Below are 13,782 nucleotides of genomic sequence, written 5' to 3'. Positions count from 1 at the left end.
GTGCCGGTTAATTCTGCCATTAAGTTTAAATGTGGCTTCATCTGACCAAACAATTAAGTCTTGAAAATCTTCCCTTTCGTCACATATGTTCAAGAACCACTCACAAAATTCCAGTCGCCTATCTGGGTCGTCTTCATTTAGTGCGTGGACAAGTCTCGGAATGTAAGACTTCCATTTTTGAGCTCGCAAAATTCGACTAACACTGGATTTGCTGATACCAATCTCACGAGAACATTGCCTCATTGACTTCTTTGGGGACTGTGCAAAAACCAGCATGACTGCATCAACACTCTCGTTATCGGTGCAACTTCTCTTTCTTCCGCACCGCCTTTTCAACACATCTTGCACCGTTCCGTCGACTTCAAACTTGTCTCAGATTCTTGTGACAGTTAAACTTGTTGGTGGCTGTGTTCCAAATTCAATCCTCCACCGTCGTTGAACCTCAACAACATTCTCTACTTTCCAATAATATTTCAGTATTGTTCCTACAGAATACATCTGTTATGGTAACAATTGATATTGGAGAAGAAAATTCGCTCCGGTGCCGGGGATCGAACCCGGGTCCTTTGTTCTACGTACCAAGCGCTCTAACCATTGAGCTACGCCGAAGCTCAATCCACAGCACCGGATTGATATTACCAAGTCACTCAACTGTGTTGTTGACAATGTGGCTTCCTTACTTACTTACAAATGGCTTTCAAGGAACCCGAAGGTTCATTGCCGCCCTCACATAAGCCCACCATCGGTCCCTATCCTGTGCAAGATTAATCCAGTCTCTATCATCATATCCCACCTCCCTCAAATCCATTTTAATATTATCCTCCCATCTACGTCTCGGCCTCCCTAAAGGTCTTTTTCCCTCCGGTCTCCCAACTAACACTCTACATGCATTTCTGGATTCGTCCATACGTGCTACATGCCCTGGCCATCGCAAACGTCTTGTTCCTAATTATGTCAGGTGAAGAATACAATGCGTGCAGCTCTGCGTTGTGTAACTTTCTCCATTCTCCTGTAACTTCATCCCTCTTAGCCCCAAATATTTTCCTAAGCACCTTATTCTCAAACACCCTTAACCTATGTTCCTCTCTCAGAGTGAGAGTCCAAGTTTCACAACCATACAGAACAACCGGTAATATAACTGTTTTATATATTCTAACTTTCAGATTTTTTGACAGCAGACTAGATGACATAAGCTTCTCAACCGAATAATAACAGGCATTTCCCATATTTATTCTGCGTTTAATTTCCTTCCGAGTGTCATTTATATTTGTTACTGTTGCTCCAAGATATTTGAATTTTTCCACCCCTTCGAAGGATAAATCTCCAATTTTTATATTTCCATTTCGTACAATATTCTGGTCACGAGACATAATCATATACTTTGTCTTTTCGGGATTTACTTCCAAACCGATCGCTTTACTTGCTTCAAGTAAAATTTCCGTGTTTTCCCTAACCGTTTGTGTATTTTTTCCTAACATATTCACGTCATCTGCATAGACAAGAAGCTGATGTAACCCGTTCAATTCCAAACCCTGCCTGTTATCCTGAACTTTCCTAATGGCATATTCTAAAGCGAAGTTAAAAAGTAAAGGTGATAGTGCATCTCCCTGCTTTAGCCCGCAGTGAATTGGAAAAGCATCAGATAGAAACTGACCTATACGGACTCTGCTGTATGTTTCACTGAGACACATTTTAATTAATCGAACTAGTTTCTTGGGAATACCAAATTCAATAAGAATATCATATAATACTTCCCTCTTACCGAGTCATATGCCTTTTTGAAATCTGTGAATAACTGATGTACTGTACCCTTATACTCCCATTTTTCTCTATTACTTACTTACTTACTTACTTACAAATGGCTTTTAAGGAACCCGAAGGTTCATTGCCGCCCTCACATAAGCCCGCCATCGGTCCCTATCCTGTGCAAGATTAAGCCAGTCTCTATCATCATACCCCACCTCCCTCAAATCCATTTTAATATTATCCTCCCATCTACGTCTCGGCCTCCCTAAAGGTCTTTTTCCCTCCGGTCTCCCAACTAACACTCTATATGCATTTCTGGATTCGCCCATACGTGCTACATGCCCTGCCCATCTCAAACGTCTGGATTTCAAGTTCCTAATTATGTCAGGTGAAGAATACAATGCGTGCAGTTCTGTGTTGTGTAACTTTCTCCATTCTCCTGTAACTTCATCCCGCTTAGCCCCAAATATTTTCCTAAGCACCTTATTCTCAAACACCCTTAACCTATGTTCCTCTCTCAGAGTGAGAGTCCAAGTTTCACAGCCATATAGAAGAACCGGTAATATAACTGTTTTATAAATTCTAACTTTCAGATTTTTGGACAGCAGACTGGATGATAAGAGCTTCTCTATTATCATTTTTCTCTATTATCTGTCGAATACAAAAAATCAGATGATCCCCAATAATTTCATCTACGTACGGAGTTAATCTTCTCAAAAGAATATTGGACAAAATGTGGCTTCCGCGATGATAAAATTGCAGACTAGAAATGCAGAGTCAGTGTATGTTGGAGAGTACCGCATTCCTCTGATCTGACAAATGCTGATGCGGCGGCAATATTTACTTCAAAGGAGACTCAGTACAACGCAAGACTTGCATAGGAAGTCTGTGTGATATTTCATTGTTATCTTGAAGAATGTCGTGTTGTTGTGCAGTTAACTGCTCTCAAAAGTCATAAAAATGTCAAATTGCTTCTGCTACCTGAGGGAGATATTGATATAAATTGAAATAAATTGTAATTTAACTGAAAACAGAAATATTGACTTGAGTGAACAACAAGCTCTTTACTATTTGTTGGGATCAGTTTTGTTTAAAATAAAACAGAATAGGTCATATAGGCCCTAGTATTTGTGAAAACTGTTTTTCATCTCTAATGACTGGAAACATGAATGAATCTATAAATTTTATTAGCACATTAGTGACTCTCAAGTCGTACATGGAAATGTCACTTGGATACTCTTGTAAATCTGTTTGATATAATCCTAAATGCAGAAAAATGTTTCAGAAACAAAAGTGAAACGTTGGTAGAAAATGAGTTGACAAAGTATAAGGTATAATTGTAATTAGATTTGTTGGTTGATTATATAATTTTGTTAATGAGTATATGATTTCATTTTGTTTATTATGTATCCTCAATTCTAGGAGCCGTTAACTTTATTTCTACAACAATTAACATAAAACCAATCAACATGAAACCAGAACGAATTCCCTTATTTGTATTAAAAATTTTGACGTCTTTATTCATTAACATTCAACTAATACGTTCCCAACTTGTCATCATATTTTTTAAAAAGTCGTAATATTGTATTTTATAGTCGAGACGCTGTTATTCCCGGCGTGACTCCTCCTCTTTGCTTACGTCTTAGGAAGTCAAGGCTCTATAAAGTCTAGGTAGGTAGTATCGTTCGCCATTTTTGTTCTTTCGTTGCTAAGCTACCAGACGAGGGATCTATTTGCCACACCATTAAACATTATCATGTCGTAGATCCTATGATAATAAATCAAACGCATTGTAATACAGCAAATAATTGAGCTGCAAATAATGTCTTCGTGTGCTTTCTGCGAACGCCAACGAAAGAGCCAAAATGGCGGGCGATTATATTAAGTATTTATCCAGCCTTAGGAAATGCTGACCATCTTCATCAGCGAATCACAAGACTACACGTTTAAATGTAGCCGACCTGCAACGTGATTGGCTGCCGGAAATTAGAGCGACGGAACTATAAGAGTATAAGAAGCCAAAATTTCACTTAATCTGGATTAATAGTACTGAATATACAAAGAAAAATGTGAAAAATGTGGACCATAGTTAGGGGAAACTACGGTACCTCTTCGGTGGACCGCCAATATAGCCTTAACGGTCCAACCCAATCCCTATTCTGTACTATAACATGAGGTCATTCAACGTATCATTATCTTCGGAATTTACAATTTGTATTACTCGTAATATTTTGCGACATATCTACATACCTTGTCGTTCTTAACTGTCTGCGAACCAGTTTCCTTTTGGTTTTACCTACAGTCTGTTTACTAATGGGTTAAATAACCAGTAATGGGGACAATTAAAATAAACAAGTTGTATGCAGATGTCCTCATTCTTTGTTTATGTGACATTTCAATTGATTGAGCATTGTGCTACAGAACATATAAATTAATCTGTTCGGATTCGTTGTTGCTACTGTATTACACACCTATAGGCTAATAATACTGTATTATACAGTCATTAATCATTATAGATTAACTTACAGTCCCTTATAATTGTGGAAAACCTCGGAAAAACCTCAACCAGATAATGAATTCAAGCAGGAATCGAACACACGGCCGAGCGCAATACCGGATCGGTAAAAGAACTCGTTACGACCTGAGATACATACTGTAGGCAAATGTAAGGTAATCTATGAAGAATTCTCGGCTTCATATCTCCAAATACCTTTTCTCTACCAACAATTCCATCGACGTTAAATAACATGGAGTTGGTACAAAATAGTTAAATAACAGGCTAAAATGATTGATGTATGTTATGAAGTGATATGATACGATACATGTTATGATTTTGGTTTTCAATTTGATTTTCATTTCCATTTTAATTTTGATTTCAATTTTTGTTTTTATTTCCATTTTGATTTCGATTTTCACTTTGATTTTTATTTTCACTTTGATTTTAATTTACATTTTGATATAATAAATAAACTTAAACGTAAGTAGTTCCATTCCAAAGACACTCAGAACTAATATTAATTAACTTTTGCTGCTTATATTTTATATTTATAGTACTATACACACCTTTACTTTTTAACTTTGCTCTAGAGTATGCCATTAGGAAAGTCCAGGATGACAGAGGGGGTTTGGAATTGAACGGGTTACATCAGCTGCTTGTCTATGCGGATGACGTGAATATATTAGGAGAAAATCCACAAACGTTTAGGGAAAATACGAGAGTTTTTCTTGAAGGAAGTAAGGAGATAGGTTTGGAAGTAAATCCCGAAAAGACGAAGTATATGATTATGTCTCGTGACGAGAATATTGTACGAAATGGAAATATAAAAATTGGAAATTTTATCTTTTGAAGAGGTGCAGAAGTTCAAATATCTTGGAGCAACAGTAACAAATATAAATGACACTCGGGAGGAAATTAAACACAGAATAAATATGAGAAATGCCTGTTATTATTCGGTTGAGAAGCTTTTATCATCCACTCTGTTGTCAAAAAATGTGAAAGTTAGAATTTATAAAACAGTTATATTACAGGTTGTTCTTTACGGTTGTGAAACTTGGACTCTCACTTTGAGAGAGGAACATATGTTAAGGATGTTTGAGAATAAGGTGCTTAGGAAAATATTTGGGGCTAAGCGGGATGAAGTTACAGGAGAATGGAGAAAGTTACACAACACAGAACAGCACGCATTGTATTCTTCACCTGACATAATTAGGAACATGAAATCCAGACGTTTGAGATAGGCAGGGCATGTAGCACGTATATGGGCGAATCCAGAAATGTATATAGAGTGTTAGTTGGGAGGCCGGAGGGAAAAAAACCTTTAGGGAGGCCGAGACGTAGATGGGAAGATAATATTAATAGATTTGAGGGAGATGGGATTATGATGATAGACACTGGATTGATCTTGCTCAGGATAGGGACCTAAAGCGGGGTTATGTGAGGGCGGCAATGAACTCCCGGGTTCTTTAAAAGCCAGTAAGTAAGTAAGTATTCTTATACATAACATGGGATATATTATTCTGACATGTATTCCTATTCTCTGGTTAAGTCTAGGAATATGTATTATTTCGTGCATTGATTTCCTTTAAACTCATTGAGGGGAATCTGTACACCGAATTTTGACAAAAAAAAAATTAAATTTTGATTTTTATCGTTTTTCGGTAGTTTAATATGTGTAAAAATAATAATCATATGATTCTATTTATTCTAATTGTCAGCTTTTAGCCCTATCTTCAGCAAAAATATTGTAGTAATTCTTAATGCAAAAAATGTTATCAATGATTTTTTTTGCCAACCATTCAGTGGAATTTTAAATTTATTTAGCCAATTCTATACGTAAAAGTATGTTACATATGCCCTATTATTTTTACATTTGTATCCCAAAATTGAGGAACTTAACGTTGCAAGATATGCAAACTTTGACACCTTTTTCCTGCTCTTTTATATTTTTTGTGACATTGGTGCATTTTTCTCAGAACTTATTATACCCAGAAGTGTAATAATTCTTAATGCAAAAAATGTTAATGAAAAAAAAATTTGCCAACAGCTCAGTGGAATTTTAAATTTATTTACCCGATTCTATACATAAAAGTATGTTACATATGCCCTATTTTTCCTACATTTCTATCTTTTATCACTTCTAAGAAAAGTGCACCCAAAATTGAGGAATTTAACATTGCATGATATGGAAACTTTGACACCATTTTTCTGCACTTTCTTATTTTTGTGACATTGATGCACTTTTATCAGAAATTTTTGTACCCAGAAGGCTGAAATTAATATGCAATATCAATGTGATGGCATTTTATACAGTAGGTTAAACAAATTAAGATTATTTCTATCTTTAGCAAAAATAAAAATAATTTGTAATAATTCTTAGTGCAGAAAATGTTATCGATGAAAAAAAATTTTTTGGCAACTGCTCAGTGGAATTTTAAAATTATTTAGCCGATTCTATACGTAAAAGTATGTTACATCTATTTTTTTTCTACATTTGTATCTTTTATAACTTCTGAGAAAAATGCATTCAAAATTGAGGTATTTGACATTGTAAGATATGCAAGTACTGTCTCCCTTTAATACTCATATCCTTACACAAATTGTTTGTATCTGTTGGTTGCATTTTTTTTTTTCAAAATTATAGTTTATTTCTATTGTATGGGGTGTTTATTAATTTTTAAAGGTAGAATCGTTTCTTGTACCTTATGTATCAGATTTCATTAAATATTATCAGTGTATTTATTTTATGTATCTCTGTTTTAAATGCGTTTCATTTTATTCTTGCCTCTACAGCTGTCTTAATAGACGTATCGGCTGAAGTTGGAGACAATCGTGACTTCGATCTACTGCCCTCACACATAACGAAGTGGGAAAAAGAAAATGGCATGTGTGTACCCGAAGGATCCGTAGTACTCGTCCGTTTCGGATGGTCAAAAAAGTATTACACCAACTATAATCAATATTTTGGGATCACGAACAATGATTCTTCTAAACTCAACTTTCCAGGTAAGTACTTGATCATTTGAATACTTATTAAATGTATGTAGTTTGTTTATGAGCTTCATACAGAAAGTACAACCATAATCTGGTATATACAGTCACGAAGCTTGAGTTGTGAGGGTGCTAGGAACAATAGACTGTGCCGGAACTATTTCGCATTGTCTGTAATGAGGCGATATCAGCGATTCTAGTGGTTAGCAACTATCTATGGATGCATATTTACTACATATTGAGCTTCGTGACTGTATATACTAGACTGTGGTACGAAACTGCTCTTCACACTATAGATTATATACACTACATCGATATCTTCCAGGCTGAAATTAGACATGTGTGTCTAGAAGGGAAAAATTGAGACGGTGTCAGGTGAATTTCCTGGGTAGCTCAGTCGGTAGAGCGTTTGTGAGTTAAGCCAAGGGTCCCGAGATCGATACCCGGCCCCGAAACAATTTTTCCCTTGAATTCATTTGTCTGCTTCACAGGGAGCTTTACCTGAAATTTATATTTGGTATTAATGATGTTTATTTAGTTTTTGTTTTCTTGTTTTGATATATACTACTATCTCTCAGAACACTATCTGTTTTTATGGCAATCACATTGAGAATTTCCCACAATATTCATGAAGAAGTACTCATATCTCGAAAGATATTAATTTTAGGACTCATGTTTATTAATTATTTTTATGAATATTATCACCCCTATAAATATTTAATGTCTTTTAACACCCTGTATTTATATTTTATACGAGGTTCGTCCATAAATTAACTTTCCCACTCGTTCCACAGCTAGCAAACCATATGTTGTGCGAAGCGACTGCGTGTACGTGATAGAGTAATGTCCTGGATAAATATACATAGGATGCGAAACTGCGGTCAGCACCATCTGGTGGCGGGGGGCTGAAATAAGATGATCAGCGCCCAACGTCGTAGGTGGTGAACATTAGAACTACGTGTTGCGTACTTTACCCAGAGTTCTCTATTTATCAGTTCGAGATATTGCTCATAGAGACAAGAATCAAGATAGCAGACAGAAACTTGCTAATAAGTGAACATAAAGTGATACTACGTGTGTATAAGCAGTGTATGTTAAACAGTAATGTTTATGGACGTTGTAAAAATAGTGTTGTTGAATGTATTGTAAAGTAATAGTAATATAATAAATTGAACTATCTAAGTAGTTCTTGCAGACTTTTCCATTGCGCTGTACAATAAATACCCAAAGAATACAATCCCAATTATCTAACCTTTTGCTTTATTTTTTTGTCTCTGTCTGGTTATATTTTAATTGGGTAGTGTAAAATAATCGTCTATTTTATCTTCCTGTTGGCTCCGGTAAGAATTTTCAGTAGAAGATGCTGTGAGGAATAAAAATGTAAATGTTTTATTTAAAATTGGGTTGGTTTTGAATATCGATGAGGGTGGGAGGGAATACTTTCTGCACAGTTTAACATTTTCGTCACCAGGTGCGCTGCTAAATGCATGTAGTAATTTGTTACTCTTTTTTCTACTTGGTGCGCTGCTAGATGTAATAACGCCCCTCCTCCAAACAGGTGGCAGCAAGATCAATTTCTACAACAGCGCCTTTAGTATGTGTTATGGGAAACTCAGTAAGTTTCGCATCCTATTATAGATTCACCCATGATTCCATGGTAATGTCCTGGCATGGCGCAGGCGCTAGCGGAACTTCCCGAGTGCTCTCAGTAGCTTCGTTGCATTGGTTGAAAATGGACGCTCCTATTCCAGCTCCCGCCGCGTGTGAAGTGCGATCAGTGATAAAGTTTTTGAATGCACGGGCATAGCGCCGATTGAAATTTATCGTCAGCTGTGCCAGGTCTATTGGCCTAATGTCATGAGCAAGCATATGGTGAGTTGTTCCACAAGGTCGTCTGTGATGATGGTTGGCCTCCCACTGCGCTCCTCGTCATGCACATTTTAGTGTCCTGCTGAAAATTATCTACACCAGCAACGCACCAGACAGCTGAGTTTCGTCCCGATACTGAACATTAGGTGTAGTCTACGTCAGTTGCAGCGAGGTGATTGAACTCATTGCTACTCTCCCTCCGTACGCCAAAGAACGTGACGTCTTCGAAAATCCTTTGTCTGATTATAGCCGTTTCTTTTATTGGCGTTTTTAACTTACCTTTGGAGTTCTTTCAATTCAAATTTGAATGGAAGAAATGAACAGTAGTTTCAGCGTAAATGCAAAGTGGGAATTTTGTCACTTTAGCAGAGAAAGGTATCTGTAACAATGTAACAGTACACTGGCTCGCAAAACTTTTGTCCTATGAAATAATGTGGAAGTGAACTTTGTGAGATATTATGTTGGCAATATGTCTACATACCCTACTCCACATGTTGTTCTGGGAAAGGAAGTATTTGAAATCTGAGTTGCAGGTATATACCTAGCTAATCGAACCAAAGACAGCCTTTTAGAGCAATAACGGTATATGTAACCGACAGAAATAAAACATTGAGTCTATTTTGCACCGAAAAGTTTAAAACATGTTGATTTCTCTTGAGTAGTGTATTATATAATATTCCAGGAAAATTTTTCATCTTCCCTGCACGTATAAATACCATATTGGATCGTAAACATAGAATAGATCGCATCGCGTTTTGACAAGCCTATTATGAATATCTATGAGAAAATGTATATTTTCAGATTAAAAGATTTTCTCAAACACCAGTCATGGGCCTGTTCAGGTATTTCGTCCTATTGGGTCTATAAGGTTCCAGCCAGAATATGTAACATCAACACAACGCAGTGGACGTATTTCTGTCGCTGTTTGGGGATGGATTTCCAGGCTATGAGGACGAACCCTGTATAGAATTGAAGAGAATTTGACTTCCCAGCAATATATCCACATACTGGAAAATACTGTATACTACCCAGCATGCGCATGTTGCAACCTGATAGAATTATTTTTTTTTCAACAGGACAATTCCTCCATCTACACATCTTTGTTGTATCAGATATGGTTCCAATATTATGTTTGGTGTTGAAAGCACAGACATTTGCTATTTCTATATGCTTTGCTTATTTTTTGTTCGTTTCATCCACATTTTCGTTCCATTACTATATGAGAGTAATATGCAAACCTTTTTTTTATGTGTGCAAAATATAAATTAAACTATTGTATCCTACGGGATATAATTCACAATCAAGTTTTAAATTATGCACATACCCATAAAAAAATTTGTCGTAATAATAGTAATATGCGTTACAAGAGCGGTATGTTGATGTTTTCATGTTCGAGGAAAAGATTGAAAAAGCGAAACGTAGTTGAGCTTTTTTAATTTCCGAGAACATGAAAACAAACATACCGCTCGTGTATCGTACATTATTTAGTGCGAAGATCGTTTATTACATACCTGAAAGAGGGATTTCTAATTAGTTGCAATGAAATCTCCATCTTGGTTTCTGTTCAATGACGGCAACTTTTAAAAACTAAAATATCTATCTTCAACATTGTTGCTATAAAATGTTTTCTGTGTTTACTATTTTCCAGCAGCCCATGATAATACGTCTGTCTTTCCCCCCCCCCCAGTCTATAAATGCGAACTTAAAACAAACGGTAAGGTTATGTAATGATTTATTTTTCATTTTAATATTTTAACAATATTATTTATATAACATATTACAGTCATAACATCGGAATCTGGAATCTTGTTGATTTTTTCACGGCTTCCTTAATGTTACTTGCATTACAAATGCAGTAACTTTTGTGGTGTTGTAGAGTTTACTTAATTTTCGCAAATATTTAAAAACAATAATTAACAGTGCAATTTAGGTGAAATTGCAGTGGTAAGTTTCCAATTTATAATTATTACTATGTTAATCGTCTCTAAAAATAATATGTTAAAAGCCTAAAGCAGTAAAATGAATATGGCGCTTAAGCGGTAAGAAGAGGGAAATTGTTATGTGTGTTACGTTGGGAATACTGAATGTGGTATTTCACACTTACCGCGTATTGGTTGTGTGCGGAAAGCAAGCAAATACGCACGATCTCGCACAAATTTATTTACCCGATTTTTTAGAATATTAGTCTAATCTATTGATTGTTAGTACGACCTTTAATCAATGTAATTTTATTAGCGTAGTGTTATTACCATGACAACAGCCAAAGGAAAACAAGCTATAGGCGCATTATAACGCAAAGAACCGTGGCGTGAGGAGGAGCTACAAAATGCCGTGTTTATTAATTTATCAAAATGCCGTGTTTATTAATTTATCAAAATGCCGTGTTTATTAATTTATCAAAATGCCGTGTTTATTAATTTATCTATATCACTAGACCACTAAGTAAAGGCCTCCCCAAACAGACGCGATACGGAATGCGTTACGATAGCGTTACGATTTCGCGATAACCCAATATCGCACTATCGCGAAGAGGTGCCCAAACTGGCGCGTCCGCGATATACGATATTCTAACGTCCCCAGTCAATCAGAGTATCGTAATGGGTGACCACATATGCGGATTTTAGTTTTACAGCCACAGCGCAAAGACCAGTTACCTTCAGCAGGTGTACATCACTTGTGCTCACAGATTGCGATTTCGGATTACTTGTAAACGAACGTGGAATTTTTTATTGAGTTCGTAAAGGAAAATCCGTGGCATGGAAAAGGAGAAGAAATGGAAGGAGATAGCTACAAAGTTAGATGTAAACAATAAGTGCAATTATTTATTTATAATTTGATGTAGGCCTACTGACTTGTAGACTGACGCGGGGTTTAAGCTAGAAAATAAATAACTGCCGCACAAATGCACAAATGAAAAAAAAAAATTATTTGTGCAAATTGCAAAATGCTTGTACAATATTATAAATAATTGTGCAGAAATATAAAATTAATAAAGTATGTGGAAACAAAAAGTTATGTAATTTGTTTGTCGGAGTTTTATTACTTTTAATATCTTACCACATTCTAGATATACTTATGTAAGTAAATCATTATACGTAGGTATGTTTAGAATAAATTACTACTGAATTTACTTCACATTAAAATTCGTTATTTTATGGGTACCGTACTCTAAACATTGAAATTCTTTACTAGTAGGCTCTTCAAGGTTAGCAGAGTGCTAAGGTTAGTTGTTGAACTAAGGTATAAAATTAATCTTTTTCTTCCCTTGTGGCATTTAACTCGTGAATCCACAACCTCCTGCAACAAAAAGAGCAAATTAAAAAAAATAATAAAGTTTATAATCGGGTAGGCGTACTTGTTATTTATTTCACGTTCTTGGCAAAGAAAAGCTAAATCATCACTTTATACCTTTTTATATTGTTTATCTTAACCATACATGACTACCATGGACTTACCTGCGCCTGCTTTGCCTGCGACGATTCTCATCCAAGAAAGAGAAGTTCCTCTTCCTTTGAAGATGAATCCATAAATGACACACTTCAACCCAGCATCAAAATAAACGCGTGGCGTTCTAGCGATCTACATCTCCGGGAGAATAGAACGCAAAATCGTCGCGTTCTACTTGCTGCGATAATAACGCATATTGCGATAATCGCGCTTGTGTGAACACAATCATTGAACGGAATGAAAACATTTATCGCAAAATCGTAACGCTATCGTAACGCATTCCGTATCGCGTCTGTTTGGGGGAGCCTTATACATATTCTCTTTGGGCCGCATTCATAGACATTTTTAGCGCGGGCTTCCGGTGGATGATCAGCGTTTTTCGTATTCATAAACCAGTGTTAGCGATAGGATATGATTTGAATTCTGTACTACAGTACAGCCGGTCATTCTCCGGCCCTGACGTTTCTCGTGGCCGAGGAAGACAGTGTTGCCGATACGTATAGACAGAATGAAAACTGCAGACCGATTTTGTGGCGCGGAATAAAAACTAATTCGAACGCGTAGGCATGCCTATAAATCATTTTACATATAACTAAAATCACATCCTTCGTTAATGTACACAGCTAGCGTAGATAAAAAAACAACTAATGCGAACGCATGTGTAAATCATTTTACAGAAACGTAGATCGCATCTTTCTTTAATGTACACAGCTAAATAATTATAACAATAAAAACTAATGCGAACACGTATGTAAATTTTACATAGGCCTACAGTATATTAACACAGACTATGGGAATATCATTATCATTATAATGAAAGTGTATGAAATGAAACAGACTCTACTTTCCTTAGAATCTGTTAATACTCCACTTTTAACGGTTGTTTTTCCCACCTTCAAAGCGTCACAAACTCTATGTACCATTTTCGTAACAGGGAGAAGAGGTTCTCCATAGGTTCGCTCCTTCTCAAAATATTCACGCAATATGCATAATTTGTAAATTAATGACTTTGGCTCTTAAAAGAGCCGATTTTTTCCTTTTCGATTCTGACGACCACTGGCCATATTACTATATCAATAATAAGGTTTACAGGCACCGTAAATCGCTCAAGCACAAAACAACACAACTACTTCGCCTGTCCTATAACACAAAGAGCTAACGACTCGTTCGCCACGTGCTTCGCATAAAAAAAGAAGTGGCAACATCGCGCTAAATACATCAGACGCTCATAG

The 13,782-nt window shown here is 36.2% G+C and overlaps 1 protein-coding gene across 1 annotated transcript in view; it reads left to right on the top strand.

Annotated features, from left to right (window-relative positions):
• LOC138703464 (kynurenine formamidase-like) overlaps positions 1-13,782 on the top strand; it is a 34,449-nt gene that overhangs the window by 10,173 nt on the left and 10,494 nt on the right. The window contains exon 3 of the mRNA XM_069831344.1: positions 7,037-7,249. Coding sequence (XP_069687445.1) covers positions 7,037-7,249 — 213 coding nt within the window. The remainder of the gene's footprint in view (positions 1-7,036; positions 7,250-13,782) is intronic.

The sequence above is a fragment of the Periplaneta americana genome, chromosome 7, assembly GCF_040183065.1.
Source record: "Periplaneta americana isolate PAMFEO1 chromosome 7, P.americana_PAMFEO1_priV1, whole genome shotgun sequence".
NCBI lineage: Eukaryota > Metazoa > Arthropoda > Insecta > Blattodea > Blattidae > Periplaneta > Periplaneta americana.
The sequence above is the reverse complement of the archived record's forward strand: the minus strand, read 5'-3'. Positions and strand labels throughout refer to the sequence as shown.